Source organism: Hydra vulgaris, chromosome 02 (genome assembly GCF_038396675.1).
Source record: "Hydra vulgaris chromosome 02, alternate assembly HydraT2T_AEP".
Classification (NCBI taxonomy): domain Eukaryota; kingdom Metazoa; phylum Cnidaria; class Hydrozoa; order Anthoathecata; family Hydridae; genus Hydra; species Hydra vulgaris.
Window position 1 is genome coordinate 43,408,563 of NC_088921.1, and position 19,803 is coordinate 43,428,365.

The 19,803-nt window shown below is 29.7% G+C and overlaps 1 protein-coding gene across 4 annotated transcripts in view; it reads left to right on the forward strand.

The window, feature by feature from the left end:
* The window catches only part of LOC100204117 (uncharacterized), a 48,292-nt gene that overhangs the window by 9,994 nt on the left and 18,495 nt on the right, over nt 1–19,803 (forward strand). For all 4 annotated transcript variants that reach the window (XM_065791000.1, XM_065791001.1, XM_065791003.1 and 1 more), the window contains exons 3-6: nt 7,050–7,225; nt 16,294–16,537; nt 16,904–17,195; nt 17,391–17,593. In XM_065791000.1, coding sequence (XP_065647072.1) covers nt 7,050–7,225; nt 16,294–16,537; nt 16,904–17,195; nt 17,391–17,593 — 915 coding nt within the window. The remainder of the gene's footprint in view (nt 1–7,049; nt 7,226–16,293; nt 16,538–16,903; nt 17,196–17,390; nt 17,594–19,803) is intronic.

A 19,803-nucleotide genomic window follows, 5' to 3' on the forward strand; every position in this document is an offset into this window, starting at 1 on the left:
TGTCAAAAGCATTTACAGTTAAACATGACATGTTCATAAGTCATAAAAAATTAACCATTGGTTGGGTCTTCTTCCAATTTCACGGAATCCAATTACCATTTTCAGGTTAACATCAAACATGTTTCTACCTTTTTTATCATTTTTAACCATGTTTGAAGTAAAATTACTGTATGTAAAGGAACATTGAGCATTTGTACATGTTAAAATAAATTTATGGGAGAAACCCATTCTGCTAGAATAATCATCTGTGATGTTAACTTTACTTTTACAATCAGGACATGCACTAACCAAATCAAATAACTGTTTGATAAAAATAAAATTAACAAGAAGAAAATAATCATTTGTGTTGGCATTATTTGTATCTTCGACATGAAACTTTAACCTTTTTAGAACTGATACATATAACATTTCTCTCTAAATTTTCTCTTTTTAGATCTTGAAGTATTCTTATAATTACCCATTATATATTTAATCTATTAAACTAAAAAAAAATATTTCCAGTAAACATAGTAGCGACACAACTTGTGTTAGTATAATGGTTTTGTCACAAGGAGTAAGTAATCAAATTATCGTGAAATTATGGAATTTTAATAGGCAAATATCCTAAGTAAAACGGTTTTATTTTTAAAACTGAACATAGTTAGCCTCTAAACTAAATCTTTTATTATTGCAGACACGAAAACATATCAAAACAGTGGTCAAACAAAAGTTTTCATACTGCTTTTTTCCGTTGCTATAAGCGTTGCTAAGGAAACTACTTTATATCATACCTGCAAAATGCAAAATAGTTGCTTAAAAAATAATTATACCATCATTTTCAGCATTGTTAAAATTCTCAAAATTCATATTTTCCAATTATTTTTTTTTTGATTTTACACCTTTTACATTTCCTGTGAAGCCACCTTATAATAAATTTATATATATATATATATATTTTTTAATTTGTTTTTCAATGTGCATTGAGGACCTAAAGGTCTAACACAGAACACTGCGGAAGAATATTTAATTATGAAGTTCACGCCTATTTCCATACACATGTTGCTTATCTGGTCATCAAACCTCAAACCTCTTGGTATTTATGTATACATATGTATATATACTTTTCTATACAATTTTATAATACAATACCCTAAAAATTTAGGTATGTATAATGTTGTTGTACCTTTTCATACTACTTCATAATACAGTACCATAAAAACACGTACTTTGATACGCAAAGAGACAATTACACGAATATATATATATATATATATATATATATATATATATATATATATATATATATATATATATATATATATATATATATACAGTATTGGACAAAACATTTGCAACCAACATCAATCAATGCTAAAAAGTGTTTCTAATTTTACATGTATTAAAAACAAAACGAACTATATTACCACAGCAAACAGTTCAGGAGTCTGGAGTCATAGCATGCCATGACATGAGCAATCAGCTGACGGTGACAGCACACAGGCAGAACTTCGTTGACATGTGCCATTTTGCTGCGGACAAAACAAGTGCAACTTTTTTGGTTTGCTTCATTTTCTCAAGTTTGGTCCGTGTCAACCTCAGGAAAGTTTTTTAATAATTAAAGACAGTATCCAGAAGATTCCAGAAGTTTCCAGAAGCATGCAAGAGCTTCCAGAAGTTTTCAGAAGAAGCATCTGGAAGCATTCAGTAGCATCCAGAAATATCCAGAAACATTCAGAAGCATCCAGACGCATCCAGAAGCTTCCAGAAGCATTGAAAAGCATCTAGAATATTCAAGAACAGGTTCACACAGGTTAATTTTACTATATAAGACCCATGTAAATCGACATGTAATTCAGTCAGTATATGGAAGTCAATCAGTCAGTATTATCAAGACAGTTTATCAAAGTGAGTTTTAACAAAGTGTTTTATCAAAGAACATCAATACAAGAAGTAAAATACAACAAGTGTTTCATTACATCAATACAATCCACATCCAACCAAGACGTTTGTTCCACAGAGCATTATTGTATCATCACAAGGTAAATGTAACACGGTAAGCCTTAAGAAGCGTGATTATTTATTTTTATTATTTTTATGACTTTAAGTGCAAAAAGGCTCCCGACAGTCTTGGATTGGAACTAAGAAAGAAAGTTATTGGCGATTACGTAAGTGGAATATCACAAAAAAGTATTTGTGATAAATATCGCGTGAAAAAATGCACCGTATCAAGACTATGTTCCAAATATCGTTCTACGGGGAAGTTGGCAGCAGATAACAAAGGTGGAAGACCGCGTTCCACCACTTCTAGAGAGGATTCTATGATCGTCAGATCCGTCAAGAAGGATCCCTGGATATCATCAGTCGAGATACAAAAGCAATTAGAGCTGCCTGTATCGGACCGAACAATCAGACGACGTGCTGTTGAAGCCGGATTGTTTTCTCGACGCCCTGCAAAGAAACCGCTGATTTCACTAAAAAACAAGAAGAAAAGACTCCTGTTTGCTACATCTCATATTGACTGGAATGTGCAGAAATGGCGAACTGTCCTGTTCAGTGATGAATCGAAGTTCAACATCATTGGGAGCGATGGCATTTGCCGCGTACGTCGACCGACTGGAAAACGCCTCAATATACGTTACTGCCATAAGACCGTGAAGCATGGTGGAGGCAATGTAATGGTCTGAGAGTGTTTTTCTGCTAACAGTCTAGGTCCAATACATCGAAACGATGGAATAATGGACCGTTTCATGTATAAGAATATCCTGAAAGATGTTATGTTACCTCATGCTGAATGGAATATGCCAATAAAATGGGTTTTTCAGCAAGACAACAATCCGAAAAACAACCACCTATCGGTGATGGATTGGCCGCCTCAATTTCCGGATCTCAACCCTATCGAGAACCTGTGGGAGATCGTCAACCGCAGAAGTAATCGTGAAGGTGTTCGTATTAAGGATCAACTGTTTGAACAAATTCAAATGGCCTGGGCAACGATTCCACAAAGTTTTATTGATCACCTAATCGAATCTATGCCTCGAAGATGCGGGGCTGCGATCAACAACAAAAGATTTGCCACATAATATTAATAGCAAAATACAGCTTGGTCAACATTTTGTCGAGTTGCACTTGTTTTATATATACATATATATATATATATATATATATATATATATATATATATATATATATATATATATATATATATATATATATATATATAAATATAAATATAAATATATATATATATATATATATATAAATATATATACATATTTATATATATATACAGTATCGGACAAAACGAGTGCGACCAAATAATAATAATTTTTATATAAAAGTGCTGCATTTTTTCAATTTAGAGAAATAACTATGTAACTGTTTAGAGACAAAGTTCTTCAAGTTTTATTCATTACAAAGTTCATTATTTGTACACGAAAATTAATAAATTAATCAAAAATAATAAAAAAAAAGTTGATTTCCTTCTGGACAAAACAAGTGCAACTCGACAAAATGTTGACCAAGCTGTATTTTGCTATTAATATTATGTGGCAAATCTTTTGTTGTTGATCGCAGCCCCGCATCTTCGAGGCATAGATTCGATTAGGTGATCAATAAAACTTTGTGGAATCGTTGCCCAGGCCATTTGAATTTGTTCAAACAGTTGATCCTTAATACGAACACCTTCACGATTACTTCTGCGGTTGACGATCTCCCACAGGTTCTCGATAGGGTTGAGATCCGGAAATTGAGGCGGCCAATCCATCACCGATAGGTGGTTGTTTTTCGGATTGTTGTCTTGCTGAAAAACCCATTTTATTGGCATATTCCATTCAGCATGAGGTAACATAACATCTTTCAGGATATTCTTATACATGAAACGGTCCATTATTCCATCGTTTCGATGTATTGGACCTAGACTGTTAGCAGAAAAACACTCTCAGACCATTACATTGCCTCCACCATGCTTCACGGTCTTATGGCAGTAACGTATATTGAGGCGTTTTCCAGTCGGTCGACGTACGCGGCAAATGCCATCGCTCCCAATGATGTTGAACTTCGATTCATCACTGAACAGGACAGTTCGCCATTTCTGCACATTCCAGTCAATATGAGATGTAGCAAACAGGAGTCTTTTCTTCTTGTTTTTTAGTGAAATCAGCGGTTTCTTTGCAGGGCGTCGAGAAAACAATCCGGCTTCAACAGCACGTCGTCTGATAGTTCGGTCCGATACAGGCAGCTCTAATTGCTTTTGTATCTCGACTGATGATATCCAGGGATCCTTCTTGACGGATCTGACGATCATAGAATCCTCTCTAGAAGTGGTGGAACGCGGTCTTCCACCTTTGTTATCTGCTGCCAACTTCCCCGTAGAACGATATTTGGAACATAGTCTTGATACGGTGCATTTTTTCACGCGATATTTATCACAAATACTTTTTTGTGATATTCCACTTACGTAATCGCCAATAACTTTCTTTCTTAGTTCCAATCCAAGACTGTCGGGAGCCTTTTTGCACTTAAAGTCATAAAAATAATAAAAATAAATAATCACGCTTCTTAAGGCTTACCGTGTTACATTTACCTTGTGATGATACAATAATGCTCTGTGGAACAAACGTCTTGGTTGGATGTGGATTGTATTGATGTAATGAAACACTTGTTGTATTTTACTTCTTGTATTGATGTTCTTTGATAAAACACTTTGTTAAAACTCACTTTGATAAACTGTCTTGATAATACTGACTGATTGACTTCCATATACTGACTGAATTACATGTCGATTTACATGGGTCTTATATAGTAAAATTAACCTGTGTGAACCTGTTCTTGAATATTCTAGATGCTTTTCAATGCTTCTGGAAGCTTCTGGATGCGTCTGGATGCTTCTGAATGTTTCTGGATATTTCTGGATGCTACTGAATGCTTCCAGATGCTTCTTCTGGAAACTTCTGGAAGCTTCTGGATTTTTCCTTTAATTATTAAAAAACTTCTTTGACGTTGACACGGACCAGACTTAAGAAATTGAAACAAACCAAAAAAGTTGCACTTGTTTTGTCCGCTGCAAAGTGGCACTTGTCAACAAAATTCTGCCTGTGTGCTGTCACCTGTCAGCTGATTGCTCATGTCATGGCATGCTATGACTCCAGACTCCTGAACTGTTTGCTGTGGTAGTATAGTTCGTTTTGTTTTTAATACATGTAAAATTAGGAACACTTTTCAGCATTGTTCGATGTTGGTACAAATGTTTTGTCCAATACTGTATATATATATATGACAGATTTCGCGTTATGCGCCGATGCTAGATCAGGTTAAAATATATTGGCATTATATAAATGGTACTCTGCAATAAATGGCATTAATCTTTTTTAAATACATTTGCTCAAGTAGACCTGCTGGTTGATTGCCATATTGCTTACAATTTAGAAAGGCTTTGAAATGATGTGCTCTGAAAAGCAAAGCCAGATGAGCAGTTTCTTATTGTATTTAGCTGTTGGGTCATACTTAATACTTGCAGGAGTAACTAAAACGTCATTGATGTAGAAAGTGCCCTTGATGTGCGAGTGAGAAACAGCGAAGTACTATTCATTGTCCAAAATGCAACACTTTTTTCGCAACTTTTCACAAAGCCGACGGCATCTTGGTCACATCTTTGCTTTCTGGTCCTCTCTTCGCTTCAGGATCTTGATTTTCTTTCTTGTAGAGATAGAAGATTTGTTTTTGAGCGTCAAGGAGATGTATTGATGACTGCATCGAAATTGTCGAGCTACTTGACATTGCAAAACGGTGTCCTTATGGTCAAACACCGCTTTTAGTTGCTTTACGTTGGTTTTTGTCATGATTATCGGTTTTTTGCCACTACCCTTGACTCTTTGGTGCCCAAATTTGTTTTCAGCTTGGTTGATTATCTGGTAAATGACACCTCTTGGTATTTTCTTAGTTATAAAGTGCTTAACAGTGAATGGTTTCCTTCTGATCTATTGACTAGATAAAACTCGTGCACACGTTTTCTTCGCGTTGCATTCGCTGATGCATTTTGGTTTTATTATTGAAAATGGTTTCTAAAGCAAATACAAATAAATAATCAACGTAAATTCGCAACAAAATAGGTAGTTGACATTAGCATAAATAACTTTATACGACACATATTTTGTCTGCTAAACTTTTTCCTATTTTCAAATTGCCACTCTTTAATATAAAATTTATTTTTATGTAACACTTGATCTCAACGTAATATAAAACTTATTGCAAGTTTTTTGACAAATTTTATTTTATAAGTTTTTATGTGATAAAAATGTTTCTTTATTTGACATCACTATCACTTTTTAAAATTATTGAAAAATATTGTAAAATCATTAAACTGCAAAATATTTTTCAACTTTTCCATAAAATTTTTAAAAACTTCCAAAAAAGTTCATGCACAATCTGTTATAAACTATAAAGTTGTGTGCAAAATAATTCTGATAAACCCTGCAAGCCCTAGCCATAAAATAGCATAAGATAGCCCTAAAAAAGTCACTGTAACCCTAATGGAAAAAGTAAATTTTACAAAATGATAGAATAATGAAGTGTTTTAGGCGTAATTTAAAAAATACCGAAAAGATTTTCTATTTTTTCAGTTTTAACTCATTTTATATAACTACAATTTACACATTTTGTAATTATTTTTAAATAAATACAAAATATATAAGTTATATTAGTGTATTCTACAAATAGAGTGTTTAATGTTCTTAAAAAACAGATCAATGATAAATTAGTAAAAACACTTATCTAGTTTTTGTTACTCCAACAGTAGGTTCATCAAAAGTAAAATTTGAATTTTTTGATGTCTAAACATCAAAAAATTCAAATTTTAGAAAAAAATATTTTAAAGGAAGTTAGGAACAGTTATAATTAAATATGTATTAACTGTAATTATGTTAATATAATTATGTAATAACTGTAGTTATACACACACACACACACACACACACACACACACACACACACACACACACACACACACACACACATATATATAACTTATAGATAACATGCAAGTTGGTCATATATTTAATTTTTGTCATATGAAGGAATGGACCGGACTTACCAGCGTGAAGATATAGGAGAGTTTGGGTTTGCTGCAAAAGTTGTTCCTGAATATTCAGAGAAAAAAAATAAAACTTTTAAAGGCTGTTTGCATCATATTGGAACAAAAAAGTTTCCTATTAGAGCTCAAAGTATGGTGCCATCACCAAAGTTGTTTAAGGTTTTTATGTTTATTTTAAATCAATAACGTTAATAAATTATATATGTATTTATTACAAACATCAGATTGTTTGTTATAAATATAATTTAACTTTATTACAATTAATTTGATCTTAAATTGACTGACTCGTAAGTCAAAGATATTTAATTTAAATATAATTCTAGCCATAATTAATTTTTGTTAATCAATATTATATTCAATCCATTATATAATTTGGATTACATATTTTATACAGTGGAGTCAGTATGGAGAATATGTCTGCCCAAAGTGCAAGTGCAATCACTTGTGATTATACTTTTTCAACTTGTGCAAATACTACTTTTTTGAAGTAAATTTTGGAAAGCTAGCAGTCCAACTGTTAGTAAAACTAAAGTTTTACAAATAGTTGAACTTTTGCATCATACCAACAAGTGTAGCCTGATGTGCTTTTCTCTAACCAATCTATAAACCAGTCTTCACATGCAAACACTCTAGAGGAGAGGAGTTAGAGGTTTTGTGACAGCTCGTATGGGACTTGAAATAATGAAAGTTATAACATAAAATATGTAACCCTCTCTGATGGGGCTCAAACTTTAAATAGAAGGAGTATCAAAAAATTTTTGGGGTAACGCGAAAAAGTTGCATCACCCTAGGAAAATGTCTTCTGTCCTAGCAAGAGACGTGAAATTTCAAAAATTTTGTAAATTCTTCAATTTTTTATTTTTTTTTTAATTTCTTTAATTATCTCACTACTTTGCGGTAGTGCGCAAAAGTTGCACCTATGTATGGTTAATTACTGTACAAAATTTGACGCTACACTGAAAAAATGGGTTACAATTTCTGAAACAATTGGTTACAAAGAACCCTCATTTTCTTTTATCGTAGAACAAGGATGTGTAAAGCTTCAAATGCTGTATTCTAATTCTTTCATTTCTGCAGTTTCAAAAAAACGAGTCTTTGGTATAATTCATGCATATCACAAAAACTATATTGATATTAAGTCTGTTTATAAAGGAATAGAGAAAAGCATGGAAACTAAAATAAGGGTAGAGAAATATAAAGAAGAATGACATTTTCTTTTTGATAAAGCAACTTGTAAGTGCTCCACGTTTAAAGACTGCAATTGCCCAAAGTAATCCAAAGTCCTCTTTAAGGAACACGCATTTCTTGCTGATCAGAGAAAAAAGCGCCTAAAGTGCACTGGATCGCTCGAATTGCAAGAAACCAAAAAGCTTCAAGCAATTGCTGAAAGAAACATAAAATAATTCCTTTGTAGTTCTAGCGTTCTGCACAACGTCTAATTACTGAATCTTTTACTGATTGATAAGAGCAAAATTGTTAAAGGTATCGAATCATGCACAAGCTTAAAGGTCAGAGTTTGGACATTGATAATGATCATGACTAGCTGCTTCTAGTAGTTTAAGCTAGTTAAGTGCACCTTGCCATCAGATGATATATCCGCTTTGAGTAAGGAGTATTATTTAGTATTTGAGAGATTTGCTCTTTCCCTTAGCTCAGGCATGTGTCCACCAGCTCTTGCTAAGCATGATCCAGGTTCTCTAAACATATTCTACTGGTTGACAGCATGTTTCTAATACGGAACCATCAGACAACTTACGCATTACAGTAAAGTTCGTTATCAGGGTATATGTGCCATCTTGGCTCCACATCAAAATCCATCATTTAATTAAAGATTAACGCAACGCTATTGATCCAGTGATGCTTAGTTCGTATCTCAGAGTGCTTAGTTCGCATCTCAAGAAAACATTCTGCTAGCAATGCTGACTAATAAGAGACCACATATCAGAGCTTTTGGCATTCAAAGAGTCATAAAAGTACAAGAATTACGTGAGACAGTTGGACACGTTGGGATTATAAAGTACATTGTTCCAAAAATAAACTTTGAAGCAAAAAACTACATCGAACTAATTGACTGGTCGTCCTGCAAATTAACTACACCACCTATACTAAATGACGTGACAACAGAAGATTTAAAAAGTATGATGAAAAACCCATATCAATTGATTGGATTTTTACAAAGTTTCCATGCCACACACATGATGCAGAAAGAACAGTAAAATTGATTTCAAAGGCAAAGTATGTGGTTAAAATAAATGGGACGGATATAAATCCATCCAATTTATTTTAATATCACTCCACTCTGAAATCGAGAAAAGCCATGCCTAAATTTAAGTGCAAGAGCCAATACATAACTAAGACCTAATACTATTTTTTATAGAATTTGAGTTTCAGACTAAGGAGTCTGAAATTATTCAAAAATTGACATTTTTTGGGTAATTTCATACATTGTTTTATTCATTATTTAACTAACATTTATTAAACATGAACCAAGATTGTCTGGCAAGGGCCAGAGCAGAACATATTGTTGGTGGCGCTTCAAATTTTGCACTGAAATTAATCATACATTGGTGCAACTTTAGCATACTAATTTAACACTATTGCTAAGTGCTGTGACATTTAAGAGGAATTTCAAACAAACAAAAAAATTTGAATATTTTACAAAATTTTTGAAATTTCACGTCCCTTGCTAGAACATAAGACATTATCCTATGGTGGTGAAATTTTGAACAGAAGTTACTTATGTATAGTGGTAACTTTTCCGCGCTGCACCAAAATCATTGTAAATAATTTGCTTTTTTCGATCCCTCCTATTAGATAGTCATAATTTTTGAACGCTAATAGATTAATGATGAAATTTAAAAATTATCAATGAATATAAATTTAGTTAAGAATATTAAATCTCCAATCATCGCAATTTTTAAATAAACGTTTAATCTCAAATCTCAAATGTTAAAAAGTGCTGAATCCACCCCTGATAAAATGTATGGTACGACAGTATAATGCATAAAAAAATGTTTGCGCGCTAATATTTCTTAATGTACTCCTTTTATAATGTTATCAAAAAACTTTATTTATTAACATTTTAAAATAAGATAACACTCAGATTAAGATATGCTTATAAAGCTCGTACATTTAATGAACTGACGAAAATAACGTTCGTACATTGAATGAATTGACGAAATTAAGTTACATTTTATGCACTGGCCAGATTATTTAACAAGTTTGAATAATTGGATTGAACATATTAGAGCTTGGATGAACAAAGAATTACTCAAAATTAAATGATAATATTTTTTCAAGAGAATAGAAGGTGGCTGTAAATTAAGGTGACTCAGAATTTGTAAAAATAACATAAAGTTCAGCCAATTCCAAATATGAAAATTTAAAAACTGCAGCACTTCCAATAGACAAACACATTTGAAACTTTATATTTAGCCAAATTAATTGTGGTAAACAAGATAATCAGCTATGGTTTTTGATTTTCTAACATTTTTAACTTTTGGCTCTATTTTTGTCTCCCTACAGTTGCTGTGCACAGTTGCTGGTTTTAAACTGAAGTGCAAGCATTTCGCTTGCATTCAGTTAACTAATGCTTAGCATGTAGTTGTGATATAAGGGAATTTTTTGAAATCAAAACGCCGCACAGTGGGCCAAAATTTTTTTTCCGTGACCAAAAGTCTCAAAAAAATCAAATCTTCTAAACTTTTTTTTATTTTATTATTGAAACATAGGTGCTTTACTCTACTCAAAAATGTATCCGTTTAATTACTAGAGACGAAGGCAAGCTTGCTAGAACCATTCATAATGGATTTAAAATTGTCAAACTTTCGCAAATTTTTTTTAAAAATGCTTATCCTCAAAATCTATCAATCAATCAATCAATCAATCATATATATATTCTGAAAATAAATTTTCACGGCTGTTTACAAGTAGTATTGAAATACTAATCTCAAGTAAATACCTTCAAAAAATAGTTTATTTATATACAATTAATCTTAGTAATAATAATAATAATATTAATAATAGTAATAATAATAATAATAATAATAATAATAATAATAATAATAATAATAATAATAATAATAATAACAATAATAGTAACAATAATAATAACAATAATAATAACAATAATAATAACAATAATAATAACAATAATAATAATAAAGTAATTATAATAATTTAAATAAATCGGTATAACTTTCCATACATCAATCGTTTTTACATACAAAGTTACATTTACAAACAGTAATAAACTGACAAAGCGTAACAACGAACGATGACATAAAAACGACTATTGCTAAAAAAATTATAAAGATTTAGTAAATATATTAATATAATCATAGTTGTTTTAATATAATAATCAAAATATTTGCAAATATTATAATCAAATAAATAAATACAATATAAACAGAATATAACACTGCCAAAATCAAAATAAAACAAAAGTTACAACAAACATTACAAACAAAACAAAAAATTACCTTTGGCAAAAAACAAAAACAAAAAAAAAAACTAAGGATTAAAAAAGATAATAATAATACACGGTAGAATAATAAATGGCTAAAATGAAAATAAAAACAAATTATATATAACTGTATAAAAATTTGTATATAACTAAAAATAAATAATAACTAAAAAAAAATAAATAATAAATGACTAACAAAAAATAGTAAAACTATATACGCTAAAAAACTGAAGAAAAATAAATAAATAATAAAATAAATAATCCTAAGAAATATATGAAAGAAAACTAAAGAAATATATGAAAAAATAATAAAAATCTTCATTTGCCGATCGAGGTTCTGATGTTTAAATAGTTTTTTTTTCTTTTTTTGCCATTCTTTTAATATATTTCATTCATTAACGTTTTTTTTTTTTCACTTCTATTTTCATTACTTTTTTACTTAATTTCTTTCAGATATTTCTTTTTCTTTTCTTCTTTTAAAACATTTATTTATTCTACTTTTTTGTTGATTTTATTCTTCGTTTAATTTATGTTTTCTTTTCCCTTTTGCTTTTTTTCTTTCAAAAAGTTATTTTCAACCGTTTGAAAATAGCGTCCACCATTTGCGATGTCATTGCAAAGAGGATCAACTTCAATCATCTATTTTTTATTTTTAACTGGAATATGTTGAATATTTTTTATTACTAGTCATTTAGGCGATTCATAACATGTATTATAAAATTGATATAAGTTAAAAAAACCCCAGGTTGAATGCAAAAAACCGCCAGATAAGATAAAAAAAAAAACACCAAGTTCGTGCAAAAAAACACCAGATTAAATGCAAACACCGGTAAGAAACAGTTGAAAACAAATTTTAATCCTGTTTAATGAAATACAACTAAAAAAACATAACATAATATCTACATAACTTATATCTACATAACTTTTTTCAATTAAAAATATTTTTAATTGAAAAAAGTTATTATTATTATTTTTATTTTAAATAAACATATTTATTCAGTGCTTATAAAAAGTATATGTTTTACTTATATATTTGTATTTAATTTATTCATAATATGTCTTAGAATTGTTGGTATTTTAAAGGCGTTTTTGTAAATTTCCTCATCTTCCTTTTTCTAAATGCCACTCGAAGATTGTTTGATTTTCTGATTTTTGCATTAACTAAACGGCAGCCATTGTTCAAAAAAAAAAACCTGCTGCGACCATGTATTCTTTATGATATATTTTTTAGTTCAAAACCGACGATTTTTTTTGCTTTTATAAATAGACCAGTTTAAAGTTTTATGATATTTGTTTAAGGAATATAGTTTGTTTTTTTTTTTTTTAATTTTTTTCAACACATCGAACCGTTATTGTTTAAATAAACTTTTTTGCTATTACTTTAATGTTTTCAAAAAAGGAAAAAAAAAGAAAATCATTTTACTTTAAATACATAAAAATCAAATATTTAAGTATTCGATTCCAACCAAATGCCGCTCTCTTGAAATTGGAATTAATAATATTTAGGTATAAAGGTTGTTTAATACTATTAAATAAAATCAGCTGCGACTAGCTATAATTTAAACTTAAAATCGATTTTGAAAATTCAAGATTTTAGACTAATTTAATTCTTACTTTACAATGCATTGCGACGTGAAAAAATTTATTTGTCTGGAAATTTGAAGTTTATATGACATTATATGATTATATGAAAACTAATTAGTTGATAATTGCAGCGATTTGATTGCAAATTATTTGTATAAATTTACACTCAATTATAGATATTTAAACTTTCTCTTGAAGTAGCATTATTAAAACTCTTATCTTAAAAATAATCAAGTTATCTTATAAAAATGTTTAATAACATAACTCGAAGTATTTGAAAAAATTAAAGACACTTTTTCATCACAACTTACGTCAAGACAAATTGTAGATCAGTTTAATAGTATGCTCAAAAACGAATAAAACGTATCCATTAATTTAAATGATGATTTTACTTGATTTGAAAAAGCTCTTCTTGAATTTGTATGCAAATGCCGATCAAAACTTAGCAAAAAATATTTTCGAAATAGGAGCAAATTTTTAAGTGGCGAGTCATTTTTAACATTTATCTAAGACATATTATGAATAAATTAAATACAAATATATAAGTAAAACATATACTTTTTATAAGCACTGAATCAATATGTTTATTTAAAATAAAAATAGTCCAAAGCTTTTTTAATTGAAAAAAGTTATGTAGATTTTGAGGATAAGCATTTTTGAAAAAAAATTTGCGAAAATTTGACAATTTTAAATCCATTATAAATGGCTCTAGCAAGCTTGCCTTCCTCTCTAGTAATTAAACGGATACATTTTTGAGTAGATTAAAGCACCTATGTTTCAATAATAAAATAAAAAAAAGTTTAGAAGAAATGATTTTTTGGGACTTTTGGTCACGGAAAAAAAATTCTGGCCCACTGTGCGCCGGCGGCAACCGCAACTTCTGAGAACAAAATATTTATAATGCGCATGTGTGAGCACAGGGTAAAATCCAACTTGCGTTTTAAAGTTCTAGGCCGGATGTGAAAATCAACAAATTTAGCAAGCGTTTAGGGATAAGTAACAAATTGTACACTATCCGCAATTAATTTGAGACCAGTGATAAGAAAACAGTAATTTTATTAAAAGTCAATTAAATCTATCAGTTATATTTTCGTTTATGTTTTTTTCGATCTCAGTGAATAAAGAAACTACAAATTAGTTCATGAAATATACTTTATTTAGTTTTCTTCACAAATATTTCTAAACAAATAGAAAACTTAACAAACATTAAAAAGTTAAATTATAAGGTCTTTTTTATTTTGCACAAGTTTCAAACTTTGCGTTCATCAAAATAACCACCACGTTTCTTCATTACTGCTTCACATATTCTTGACATACGAAAGATTAATTTGTTTAAAGTTTCCATGGTTACAGCTTTCCAAGCCTTTTGCAGTAACTCCCATAAATGTTCCTCAGATTTTACTTGGAATTTCTTCACATACCGGTCTATTTCATCCCAAAGAAGCTCAATGGGATTGAGGTCTGGTGACTGCGCAGGCCAGTCCATTAAAATAAGGGTTTTTTTCTTGTACTAGTTGCTTCAGATAATTTGAACAAAGTTTAGCTTTGTGTTTTGGGTCATTATCTTGCATAAAAACAGGCTGGCGTCGAACCACCATTCGATGAGCAGCATGATTCTCCAAAATTTCTCTGTATTGCTCCTTTTTCATAATTCCACAAACTCTGATTAAATCTCCTATTTTGTGACCTGCAAAACAACCCCATACCATTATTGAACCTCCTCTATGCTTAACAGTAGGCAGAATCCACTGCGGAATGTAACGTTCATTCTGGTGCCGGCGTACATATATTATTCTCTTGTTGCCAAATAATTCAAACTTGGACTCATCGCTCCATACAACTGTTTTCCATTGACTTATTGTCCAGTTGGCATGTTTGCGAACCCATTGTAGTTGTTTCACCTTGTTTGCTTTCCTTAGCAACGATTTTTTGGTAGCTACTCGCCTTCTAAGTCCAGCTTTCATCAAACGGTTTCTTGTTGTCCGGACACAAACAAGTTTTTCAGCAGTTTCATTGTATTCTCTCTTTATTTGTGGAGCTGTTAATTTTCCGTTTGACATAGATAATCTCGTAATACGACAATCACCATGTTCATCTATCTTTATTGGCTGTCCAGGTCGTGGTAAGTCACAATATTGACCAGTTTTCTTGAAACGCTTGATAGTATTGTGAACTCCATTCTTTGATATTTTCATTCTTTCTGCAATTTTTCTTTCTGAAACACTTTTTTTCAAGTAAAACAATGCGAACTCTCTGTTCAAAATTTAATTCTCAAACTGGAGCCATTTTATTACGACAAAATAGAAACTAAAAAATAAACAGTTCAAATAATACAATATTTGTATATTCATTTGCAATATCAATTACAAGTCATTAATCAAAATTAAGTAACAGTTAAAAATAATACTTGTATTGTCTTTTATGCTGAAAGAACTCAGCACACTTTTGTATACTTTTGTACGTAAGCAAATATTTGGGTGCAAAAATGCCCATATCCTATTCTATTCACTTATTTATTGTGCTCTATTTATTTTTGATCAAAAAATAAAGAAGTGCAAATATAACAATCAGATATATTTATTTTTGAAATGTAAATACCGTTTTTAACTGCTGGTCTCAAATTAATTGCCGGTAGTGTATATGTACGAGAAGGTTGTGGAGATAATACAAATGCTAAAGTTACCTTATCACACAAATGTTTATATCATATATCACACATACACATATTAAAAAAAAAATCAAGTAATACTATTGCAATCGAGAATTTCAATGTGAAATCTACCATTATAATAGATATAAAGCATTTTTCGTGAAATATTTCATATATTATATAATGGAACATTTCCATTGAAACATTTCCATATTTTATAAGGAAATATTTCACAAAATAATGATTTATTATTATCTGAAATATTTCCGTAATTTATGCGGTATATTAAATATTAGTTTTATTTTTACTGTATATAATAAAAACTATAATGTAATGTTCTAGGGTGTTTTCCTGCATATAATGAAAATTATAAAGTAATTTTCTACTGTGTTTTACTATGTATAATGAAAACTATAAGGTAATGATCTATGGTGTTTTTCTGCATATAATGAAAATCAAAATTAATGTTCTACAGTGTTTCACTGCATTTAATAAAAAATTATAAAGTAATCTTCTACTGTGTTTTAGTTTAAAGGCAATTTTAAACTACATGACAACACAACATGCTGGAAGTGGGAACACACATTTACCATTTTAACGAAAGTGAATTCTTACACTTTATATACAACCAGAAGTGCTACACCAAAACCGTTGCTCTATGAGATGATGGGGTACGATACACTGCTTACCTCTTACTATGACAAGTACATACTTGTCTATGATTCTTTTAACGAATGGAAATTCGACTTCGAAATCTTTGAGATTCCAACAGGTATTGTTACTTTGTTTACTTTATAGAAACAAAAATTTCTTATTAAAAAACTTTTAGTCTCAGTACAAAAGTTTTTATTAAATGACAACTACATACACTTATAACTTGATACGAAATATCAAAATACATTTATGATTTATTCGAATAAAAAAAAGAATTGAAATATTTTTACTATTTATATCGTATAAAAGAACAAATAGAAATAAATTAAAAAAATTAGTTTTGTAGTTATAGGGAACTCAAAGAAAACTGGGTAACTAAGTCTTGTCATTAAGAAACTTTAGTTTCATAAAACATTCATAATGTTTTTGACTCATGAACTGTTATATTTTTCAGTTTTTATAATTGATAGATGATGTTTTTCAGAGCTTCATTGTTTTGAAATTGAAAGTACAGACGCAAAAGAAACTAGTGTTGCATCTTTTAATCCTATGTATGAATTCATCTCAAATCACCAAAATGAACCTCAAGATTCAACCAAAAATCAACCATTAATCAATATGTCAATGTTTAAGACTGAACACCTACAAAAAAATAAAACGCACTTTGAGTTTGTCGTCGAAATTTTGTTTAGTCAGTTTAAGAATAGTTTTAGCAAAGAATATTCAAATCACACAGAACACGTAAAAAGGAAAGACATTTTTAGACATAATGTGAGGTAACAGTATTTTTAAAGTTTTTATAAAATTTTTGTAGAATAATAGCTAAAGTGAAAAATAATTTTATAGATTTTAAATATATAAATATATGGATTTTAAATAACTTCTTTAAATAATACTTTTTTTTTAAAATAATATTTTATACGCAAAAAGTTAATTTTTATTACAGCTTTTAAAATAATTTTTAAATTTAGATTTATAAACACTATCAATCGTAAGCACTTACCTTACAAACTCCACGTTAACCATTTTGCCGATGTCACAGATAATGAAATGCAACGTTACAAAGGACTGTTAAATGAATCGTATAATGACAACAATGCAAAAAAGTTTGAACCTCCAAACATTGATTTTTCGGTTACCCCTATTCCAAGAAAACTTGATTGGAGAGAATACGGTAAGACATTTATTTGATCGGAAAGTTAACGCTTAAGTTAAGAAATCCCTTTTAAACTTTTAAAAAATATTTCTAATTATCATTTATTTAAAAACTTTAAACATATTTAGAAACATGTTTCCGAAAAATTCTAAATTTTACTAAACTCCTCAAACTGTTTTTTGAATTTAACAAAATTTAATAGCAATTTTTATTGCAATATTTTGTTTAATTATAAAAATTTTTTCGAAAGTTTTTTGTAAAGTGGATTTTTTAACTCATGGCCGATGCCAGATAGAGGACTTTTTTAGAAATTGACGATTGCCCTCCCCTTCCCCCTTACCTGGAAACCCGAGTCGTCGGCCCTTTAACTTGCGCTATCGTTTTATAGTTATTGCAAAAATTTAAACGTGTATTTTGAAAGTTGATGACTTTTTGAATGATGATTTTTGACTCCATTTTACCCGCCCTACCATAGTGTTCAAAAAGTTCAAAATTTTTAAGGGAAGTTGTCTGTTTTTATACAATACTTCATTTCCATACAAAACATTGATGTCATCAAAATCTACAACACTTTATGTATGGGTAAACAGAAAAAATATTATTTTGAAAGATTTTTAGGTAAAATTGTTTATATGAATTAATTTTAAGCATTATTAAACACTAATTGCTCTAAACGTTTGATAAATACATTGCAACATTGGAAATAAATACATTGCAACATTGGAAATAAATACATTGCAACATTGGAAATAAATACATTGCAACATTGGAAATAAATATATTGCAACATTGGAAATATGCGCAAATATGTTGGACGAGCAAAAATAAATTTATTATGAACGGAAAGGTGTACAGTAGGGGAAACCGGGGCTAGTTGGCAGCAGGGGTAAGTTGACGAATTGGGTTTATCTGCAAAGCCTTTCATCAGAAAGTGCCAATAATCTCAGGAAACCTTCCTAGCTGACCATCTTTCACTGTGGATTTGCGCATGCTCATTTATGTGTTTTTTCCACATAATTTTAACTTTTACAACTTCTTTATTTTTTCGATTTTTAAAAGCAGTTGCATCAAATGCACCTAAACTTTATTAAAGTTTATCTTGCATGGTTCAGTAAAATATGTCCAACCATCCATTTTTTATTATTTATCTTTTTCAGGGATTGGTTGGGGAGTTAGTGACCAAATAGCCGGGGTGAGTTGGCAAAATACTGGCGGGGCAAGTTGGCTGTATATTTCAACTAAATCCGATTGCGATCGGACGTAAATTTCAAGAGTTTCCATTTTTAATTTTTTGAAATATTATATTAAAATTGATTAGATAGATAGATCACATAGATCGCATGCGAAACAATAAACGATAAACAGAGAGGGATATAACTCCTCAAAACGTTTTAAAAAATACTATGGATGCTGTTTTATTAGAAGGAAAATCTATACGAAAAACAAGTTTGTCCCGATTCTCAAAAAGCAACAACATCATGGTCAGCAAATATCAGGTTACATAAAATTTAGACAGGTCAGTCTATATATATATATATATATATATATATATATATATATATATATATATATATATATATATATATATATATATATATATATATATATATATATATATATATATATATATATATATATATATATATATATACTAATTAGTGGTTATTGTAACGAGCGGACGTATTTTTGCAAGTTGAAAATTTACAAATAAAAAAAAAAAAAAAAAAAAGTAATAATAACTTAGGACAAAAAATTGTTTTATATATATTAACAAAAAACTTTTAAATTAATAGTGGTAATAAATATTATTGATATTATAGCAGTTACACTTGTTGAAATTAAAAAAATAATTAAAGACTTGTTTACAAACTACAAAGTGGAGACGGAAGCAGCGCTAAAGCAACAAGAAAGCAACTTTATAAGTATCGTTAGTTCAAATACCAAAATCTTAAACGAAAGATAAGACAAAGTAGAAAAAATTATTTTAGAGAACGCTAAAAAAATATCGACACTGGCAGCAGAAGTTGAAGAAATAAAGGTTAGTCTAAATTTTTATGAGGAACTTATTGAAAAAAAAAAAAAATTCGTTAGATATTTTCATAAAAAATAAATCTAACCATAATACAAAATAACAACACTGACCTCAAAAAAATTAACAGTAAGCTAAGAGAAATTGAAGATAGAACAAGGAGGAACAATCTAAGAGTTGACGGAATTAAAGAAGATGA